The sequence below is a fragment of the Sinocyclocheilus rhinocerous genome, unplaced genomic scaffold, assembly GCF_001515625.1.
Source record: "Sinocyclocheilus rhinocerous isolate Xijiao unplaced genomic scaffold, SAMN03320098_v1.1 scaffold113, whole genome shotgun sequence".
Lineage (NCBI taxonomy): Eukaryota > Metazoa > Chordata > Actinopteri > Cypriniformes > Cyprinidae > Sinocyclocheilus > Sinocyclocheilus rhinocerous.
In genome coordinates, this window is record NW_015646846.1 from 3,250,037 (window position 1) to 3,259,198 (window position 9,162).

Here is a 9,162-nt window from a genome sequence, read left to right on the forward strand (position 1 = left end):
TGAGTGTTATGGTCGTCATTGTAACTCAAAAAAGCACTGGAGAAAAACCACCACAGCAGAGACGTATTTGAAAGCTTCATCATATCCTTCGATAGGGTTTTATACTGCACTTCACAACAGCGCTAACACAACAACCCAACTGGCTGGGTTCCTATAATACAACGTTAAAAATAAACGAAAAAAATAAAAGCGAGAACAAACAAAATCATGACACTGAAAACATGACTTCCTTGGAGCAACGAAGAAAAGCCAATCTACTCGAGTCCAACCTCACGATAATCGTTTTACAATTTAACAACAAAAACAAAACCACCACTTCACTGGATATGATGAGGCGACTTTTCCCAAAGCCTTAGCGTTTAAAGATGCATCACTGCATGTGAACAATTTAACATCAACATCTCTCGACCTTGTTTAACTGGTTTAAATACTTTAACTTCTTTTGATCTAAGATCTATTAAGAATTACTCAAAGGCCTTTTTGAGCAGCCAATCAAAACTCTGCTTCTGACTTTTCTCTAGTGTTTCGCAAATAAAACGACCAATCAAATAGTCAATTCTACACTGTGCCATCCAGAGTCTTTCCGATGGTGCTTGAGTTAGCCGGTTTTAATAATGCATCGCCCTCGAGGTCTTGTTTGTTGCACCTATGGAGGGGGAAACACGTGAGAAATTAATTGCAATGTATGCAGATATAAGACTCATTTATCAGCTTTATCTTTAGCTATGTGCTTTATTAACAGACACTTGTATGCCAACATTTATACAGCTAACTCATATTTTAAAACAATAAGACTCTCTTTAACATTTGAGACTGACCCGGTCGTTGGTCCATTAGCTGTGCGCTCATTGGACTGCTGGTCAAGTTCTGACAGGAGCTTAAGGATGTTCAGAGCAGCCTGTCCAGAAACAAAAATGCATTGCAGTAAACAAGATACAAGTAGATAGATGCATCTATACATACAAACACATACATATAACATTCAAAAGTCTGGAATCAGTAAGATATTTAATGGTTTAAAAAAAAATTTTTTTTTTAAAGAAGTCTCTTATGCTCATCAAGATTGCATTTACGTGATCAAAAATACAGTAATAAACATTCATTTGGGAAATATTACTACAATTTAAAATATAACGGTTTTCAATTTTAATATACTTTAAAATATAATTTATTCCTGTGGTAGGAAAGCTGAATTTTCATTATTTATATACACACACACAAAATGGTAATATTCTGAAATATTATTGTAATTTTAAAACAATTTTCTATTTTAATATATTTTAAAATGTAATTTATTCCTGTGAAAGCAAAGTTGAATTTCTAGCAGCCATTACTCCAGTCTACAGTGTCACATGATCAGGGTTTTTATAGTTAACTAAAACCATAAAATAAAATAAAAACTGTTAATTGAAATAAATGTTGACTGAAATACAAAAACTTAAACTCAGTTTCCAAGGCAACATTTCTCATTTTCATTTAGTTTAACTCAATGTACTAAAAAAAAACTGCAACTGAAAAATAAAAACTAATAGACATATTTAAAAACAACAAAATTACACAAAAATAAAAATAAAATTAACTAAAATTAACATGAAATCCGAAAAATATAAAAATAAAAGTTTATTCAAAATATTAAAAACTATAGCAGTATCTCAATGACACTAAAATAACACTGCACATGATCCTTCAAAAATTATTCTAATAAGAATAATTTAGTATCGATGTTGAAAACTGCTTAATATTTTTGTGAAAACAGATTTTTTTTTAGCTTATTTACTTAGCTTTCAGATGATGTATAAATCTCAATTTAAAAAAATTGACCCTTATGATGGGTTTTGTGGTCCAGGGTCACATATCGCTTTCAGGGTTTAGATAACTGTGTACTCATTCACCGAGACCACGAGGAAGAAAAGAGCAGCCAATGGTGCCAGAAAGGCTGCTTAATTATCTGTCTTTTCTGAACAGCTGCAGCAACTAATGTGTGAAATTCTTTTTAATGTTGCTTAGTTTATATTATTATGGATGTGTGGGTAAATCAATGTTTGAAATGAAATGAATTTCTTCTACATATATATATAGATTCCAGATTTTCAAATAGTTGTATCTCGGCCACATATTGTCCTATCTAACAAACCAAAAATTTACCCTTATGACTGGTTTTGTGGTCCAGGGTCACATATATTATATAACTATATATAAAATAAATAAATAAATAAATATAAAATACCATATATATATATGGTACGACATGGTAAATATTATTATTATTATAATACCTACCATGTCATGGCAGGACTCCACATCCTTGCCGATGCCATGGCTGATGAGAGGGGGCTGAGAGGAGCAGTTGATCAGAGACACAAACTCATTCTTGTTATTTTTGGGAAAGTCTTTGTATTCAACCTGTAGAGAGAGAGAAAAACAAACAAAAGATACAGATTGGTTGAGCAACATCATTGGGTTAGATAAGTGTGTGTTCATTGTTATATTCAATACCTGTAAGCCCTGTATAGTGGCCAGGTAGCTGAGCTGTTCGGACGGTCTGGTAAGGGGTCCGTGGGGTCTGTGTGCCAAGCTGTTGTTGGTCTTCAGTATACCCTCCGCAGTCGGGGACGTCCCAGCATACAGCAGCTCATTGGCAATCATGGCCGTTACTGTGGTCTTGGCTGGGTTGGGGGCAGCTGTGCGACAGTAGTCTTTGGCATGGGGTCCCTGGTTGGCACCCACCGCCTGTGCCACTTCAGGCACCATGGGTAAAATGCCAGCAGGAAGCTGCTGATGGCTGAGGAAGGGAACTCGGAAATCTTCCTCCTTATTGACTGGTTTGAGAAACGTAAGAATCAATTGCAAGCAGGAAATATTCACTAAAATTAACAATGACCTTGTAATATGATACAAGGACCATATACATATAACAACATTCAAGTGAATATATTTATGACTGTTTCAGATGAAAACTGACTGCAAAACACATACCAAGACCAGCCTTCTCCACAGAGCCTGGCTCAAAGAAGGTCACTTTACGTCCATCTCCAGGTTTCTTAGCAGGTGCCTTTACAACGATAAATAAAACAAGTACTTTACTATTTACACTAAGACTTCAACATGCAAATAATTCTTGGAATGTATCTTGGAAGATCTGGAACATGAAAATTAGTAAATGTTCCTTTTTCGGTGAATGAGATTTTTGATGCCAAACTGATCAAAATACGACGTTCCCCTTATGAGGGATCTCCTTCCAAAAATAGATAGGAATGAAATGTTTTAGAAAATAATTTCTGCTAGGTGACAACATCATCAGGTGCAATATTATAAAAGACAAATGAAATACTTGGCTTTTATATTGTTATGCTAAATATTTCAACCTTTTTTTAAACAAATAGTTTTAAACTTATCTAGAAAATATATTTTTACACCAAACTATATTTTGTTTGCTCATTGCTAAAAACTAGTTCTGTAAAAAAATTAAAATAAATAAATAACTGACCACTATTTACAAAGCTGAAATAGTGATATAAAATTTGGTGAATGTAATTAAAATAAACATGTTGCATTAATATATTAAGTACACACCTTAAAGGGATAGTTCACCCAAAAATGAAAATTACCTCATAATTTACTCACCATCAAGCCATTCAAGGTGTAAAAAATGTCCTGACTCTTCCAAGCTTTATAATGGCAGTGAATGGCTGCCTTTATTAACCCCCTGGAGCCATGTGGAGCACTTTTTTATGATGGATGGATGCAGTTTATTGGACTTCTATTGGACTATTGAATATCAGCCATTCACTGCCATTATAAAGCTTGGAAGAGCCAGGACATTTTAAAATATAACTCCGATCGTATTCGTCTGAAAGAAGAAAGTCATATACACATAAGATGGCTTGAGGGCGAGTAAATTATAGGGTAATTTTTTTATTTTTGGGTGAACTGTCCCTTTAACTTTGACAGCCCTGTAATAGTAATATTATCATTTTTGGTGAATGTTTAAAAAAACAATTAAAAAAGCATTACATTAAACATGTTGCATTAATATATTAAAGTAAAGTACACACCTTAACTTTGACAGCCCTAAAAACATTTTGTAAAAATCTTTTTTTTTTTTTTTTCACAAACCCTCTTATCAGCCCTGGACCCCAGTTTGAAAACTCTATGAAACTACTTCCAACATGTTTTTAATACAAAGTGAATGCTGTTAATAAGCAGGCGCTCACCTTCTCGTCCATTTTCAGTGCCGGTTTGGGTGGCTGTGGCTGAGGCACTTTGAAGCCCAGAAGCTCCAGCATCTTCTCGGCTGCATTTCGCTTGGCCACTTTTTTACTAGGTCCCATTCCCTCTGCATTCTTACCTGCAACTGACACCTGAGTGAGACGAAAAACAGAAAGTAATAGGGGACGCATTACTTCCTCAGGAACACTTCTGACAAGAAGCAATTTTGTAGGCTGTAGAAGAAAATGATGGCCAGAAGAACATGGCCTTCACACAAAAACTGCACTGAACTGTTATAAAAATGCTGAGTCAGAGAACAGTCTTCTCTCTGATGGAGTACCTGCATGACAAACTCCCTGCGTCGAGGCAGTCCTCTCTCTGTCACTAAAGTGTACTCAGGCTCTTTTTCTTTCTTAGCTTGCTGGATCTGAGCCAGTCTGCTGATGGGGTTCATGCCCTGACCGTACTCGGGACTGGTCTGCAGCTGAGAGCGGGTACAAGATTAATAAAATATAAATAAATATATACAGTATATGTATATATATAATTGCATTTTATACTGGTTTAATCTACACCTTATGACCAATGAATCACCATGACAAGCCTTCCTTCAGAATATATCACTGAAAAAGATGATTAACTTCCCAAGGCTGATCATTTGGTCTGTCACAACAAAGAAACCTCAAACTTGGTACTTTATTAAATACATTGATGTTTTAACATTTTAATAATCCAAACTATTAAAAATCAAATACTTTTTACTTAATATTTATTAGCAAAGACGTGATCTGTTTCTGAGTTTTGAATCAGCACAACACTCTAGCCATCAAACTAACTCAGCCAGTCAAAGTCATCTTCTACCTTAATAATGGACTTGCTTTTCTTTTTAATGCGTAGTGGTATCTTGTCGATGACAGGTAGTTGAGGCAGTATGCAGAGCTCCTCCAGGACAGCGATGGCAGCTAGTTTCTTGGCGATCTTCTTGCTTTTGCCTTCACCCTCCCCTGAAAACTCGCCCACTGTTACCCGCACCACAAAACTCTTCATGTGAGGAGGCCCAGTCTCTTTTAGCACCTGTATATAGTGAGGACAGTTAAAGAAAAGTCAACAATTGTTTGGTTCGAGCATAACTGTGAGATATCACAATAAATCTATATGCATGAGCATGGAATTTCGCTCAATTATTATTTGCATTTTTTAAATATGTTTGCAGCCTATGCATGATGGGATCATGACATACCTCAAAATTCACAGGCATGTTGCGCTTCAGTGCAATCTCAAACACTTGGCTGATCTCTGACCTGTTAAGGTTTTCTTGTACTGGCTCTTCTTTCATCTACAGGATGAACGTGACATGCATTTTCAATCACGATTTAATAATACAGATTAGATAAATGTATTTTGCTTGTATTTACTAGATAAGGTTCAAGATTTCACAGCAGCTCTTTTGGAAGAATAAATTACTGACACCCCATTCATCATGTTAGTAGTATGAACTCTCACCTCAGCTATTTGCTGCATTATTGGCTCTTTCTGCAGATATTTGATAGCTTTAGCCGCAGCGTCATGTTTGGCTGCTTGACGCGTGCGGCCCTTGCCATGGAACTGTTGTCCACCGATAGACAGCTCCATTTGATACAGTACTGGCCCCACAGGAGGAAATGGGTAGTAATAACTGATCAAGAGAAAAATAAACAAAACAATATATAATCTAATCAATCATACAATCACAAAAGGCTATAGTATCAACCAAAAGATCTATTGTGCATCATTCAGTAAGCTAAAAGAATGGATAAAATAGGAATAAATAGAGAGTGCATACTGCTGCATGGAGTGTGCATAAGGGCCTGGTGCTCTGATGTTGTAGTTGAATGCTGGTCTCATCCCCGGGTAGGCATCTATAGGTTTGTAGATGGGCTTCTTGCCCAACTTCATACAAAGTGCATTAAGCTCCACAGTGTGGGTTACATTATCTGAATGAGAGAGAAACATGCCAAACAGCTGTTTGCACTGCTAACATTCATGAGGTTCAACCTATTACTGTAAAAATATTATTACTGTCAAATATTGTTGCCGTTTAAAATAGTCTTTTTCCATTTTGATATATTTTAAAATGTAATTGATTCCTGTGATGCAAAGCTGAATTTTCAGCATCATTACTCCAGTCTTCAGTGTCACGTGATCCTTCAGAAATCATTCTAATATGCTGATTTGGTGAACAATAAACATTTCCTATTATTATCAATGTTAATGCATTGCTTAATGTTAACTAACAGTGAGCAAAACATTTGTATTTATTAATCTCTCTTAGTTAATAAAAACACAGCCGATCATTGTTAGCTAATTTTTACTTGAGTACATTAAATAATATTAACATTAAATAATATGTATAGACCTTTTAATTTTAATAATTTAGTAGTAAATGTTGAAATTAACATTAACATTCATAAAGGCTTTAAAAGTATTTTTCATTGTTAGTTTATGTTAACTAATACATTTACTAAAGTTAACAAATGAAACCTTAAAGTTTAACCTAAAAATCCTCTGTAACAATTTAAATGTCTTTACTATCACTTTTGATCAATTTAATGTGCCCTTGATGAATAAAAATATTCTTTTTTTTTTATCTTACTGACCTCAAACTTTTGAATGATACTGTAAATGCAAAAAAAAAAACATCATAAAGACAAATTAACCCCAACTGATGTACTCAAGGTTAAAATAGATGGTTAAAATGGGTAGAAGGCATAGGCAGACTCTGCCTAGACAAAACAGGCCAACGTTCAATTGTAATTTTAAAGGAACAGTTTGCCCAAAATTAAAAAATCTAGTATCAACTACTCAACATGTGTGAAAGTAATTCATTTGACTGTACATTTAGGGCCTGTTTACACCTGGTCATTTCATGCGTTTTCGCTGATCGGATATCTAACTTATCTGATTTGCTAAAACGTTTCCATTTATACTTGGCCAGATAAATGTGTCGTCGCAAAACGGATTTAAATCCGATCTTCAGTTCCCGCGCTATATTTAAATTTATTTAGTTCACGTCAACGAAATCAAAAGATAAGCGCTGCATTTTATTAATTATCAGCTCATTTCAAGACCAAAGACCGCAATAGGAGAGCGCGCGGCATCAGCACTGGAAAGATAAGTTTGTCTTACTACTTTTAATGAAGATGATTGTGTATTGACCGTCTGCGTCTTATGCCGAGTTCACACTGCACGATTTTCAAACTCGTCGGATCGCCTTTGTTTTCACACTGCGTGACTATCTGGGGTAGCATTCAGTTGTTGCTGTGTTCACACTGCACGATGGATCGGCGACAGGGGGTTTCACATTGCATGACTTCACAATAGGAAGAATCGCCGACAGCTCTGTCTGGTCTGCAAACTACTTTCACAACAAAACACACGCGAGAAGTGATATTCAGCATCATTACTCCAGTCTTCAGTGTCACGTGATCCTTCAGAAATCATTCTAATATGCTGATTTGGTGAACAATAAACATTTCCTATTATTATCAATGTTAATGCATTGCTTAATGTTAACTAACAGTGAGCAAAACATTTGTATTTATTAATCTCTCTTAGTTAATAAAAACACAGCCGATCATTGTTAGCTAATTTTTACTTGAGTACATTAAATAATATTAACATTAAATAATATGTATAGACCTTTTAATTTTAATAATTTAGTAGTAAATGTTGAAATTAACATTAACATTCATAAAGGCTTTAAAAGTATTTTTCATTGTTAGTTTATGTTAACTAATACATTTACTAAAGTTAACAAATGAAACCTTAAAGTTTAACCTAAAAATCCTCTGTAACAATTTAAATGTCTTTACTATCACTTTTGATCAATTTAATGTGCCCTTGATGAATAAAAATATTCTTTTTTTTTTATCTTACTGACCTCAAACTTTTGAATGATACTGTAAATGCAAAAAAAAAAACATCATAAAGACAAATTAACCCCAACTGATGTACTCAAGGTTAAAATAGATGGTTAAAATGGGTAGAAGGCATAGGCAGACTCTGCCTAGACAAAACAGGCCAACGTTCAATTGTAATTTTAAAGGAACAGTTTGCCCAAAATTAAAAAATCTAGTATCAACTACTCAACATGTGTGAAAGTAATTCATTTGACTGTACATTTAGGGCCTGTTTACACCTGGTCATTTCATGCGTTTTCGCTGATCGGATATCTAACTTATCTGATTTGCTAAAACGTTTCGCAACTGACACCTGAGTGAGACGAAAAACAGAAAGTAATAGGGGACGCATTACTTCCTCAGGAACACTTCTGACAAGAAGCAATTTTGTAGGCTGTAGAAGAAAATGATGGCCAGAAGAACATGGCCTTCACACAAAAACTGCACTGAACTGTTATAAAAATGCTGAGTCAGAGAACAGTCTTCTCTCTGATGGAGTACCTGCATGACAAACTCCCTGCGTCGAGGCAGTCCTCTCTCTGTCACTAAAGTGTACTCAGGCTCTTTTTCTTTCTTAGCTTGCTGGATCTGAGCCAGTCTGCTGATGGGGTTCATGCCCTGACCGTACTCGGGACTGGTCTGCAGCTGAGAGCGGGTACAAGATTAATAAAATATAAATAAATATATACAGTATATGTATATATATATATGCATTTTATACTGGTTTAATCTACACCTTATGACCAATGAATCACCATGACAAGCCTTCCTTCATGATTACTGTCTAAAGATTTATAAAAATCAATTTATAAATACTGCATTTACAAAGAAAAATGTGAAACTGCAAAAATGTTTAAGAGCAGAGAATAACTAAAAACAAAATGTATGATTACTGTTGCTTTATGTACATTATATTATGTATTAGGTTCAATTTATATTTAGTTTATGATAATTAATCTTAAATCAAACACAGTTCTAAGAATCACAACTTTAAATTATCCCTGATTATTATTAT

At 34.8% G+C, this 9,162-nt stretch overlaps 1 protein-coding gene across 4 annotated transcripts in view; it reads right to left on the reverse strand.

The window, feature by feature from the left end:
• LOC107708179 (double-stranded RNA-binding protein Staufen homolog 1) overlaps positions 1-9,162 on the reverse strand; it is a 13,728-nt gene continuing 4,566 nt past the window's right edge. For all 4 annotated transcript variants that reach the window (XM_016512357.1, XM_016512356.1, XM_016512359.1 and 1 more), the window contains 11 exons: positions 6,032-6,182; positions 5,713-5,884; positions 5,450-5,545; positions 5,071-5,283; positions 4,550-4,693; positions 4,215-4,361; positions 2,977-3,052; positions 2,497-2,819; positions 2,281-2,403; positions 819-898; positions 1-646 (listed from right to left, as the gene is read on the reverse strand). In XM_016512357.1, the coding sequence (XP_016367843.1) occupies positions 559-646; positions 819-898; positions 2,281-2,403; positions 2,497-2,819; positions 2,977-3,052; positions 4,215-4,361; positions 4,550-4,693; positions 5,071-5,283; positions 5,450-5,545; positions 5,713-5,884; positions 6,032-6,182 (1,613 nt within the window). In that variant the 3' untranslated portion in view covers positions 1-558. The remainder of the gene's footprint in view (positions 647-818; positions 899-2,280; positions 2,404-2,496; positions 2,820-2,976; positions 3,053-4,214; positions 4,362-4,549; positions 4,694-5,070; positions 5,284-5,449; positions 5,546-5,712; positions 5,885-6,031; positions 6,183-9,162) is intronic.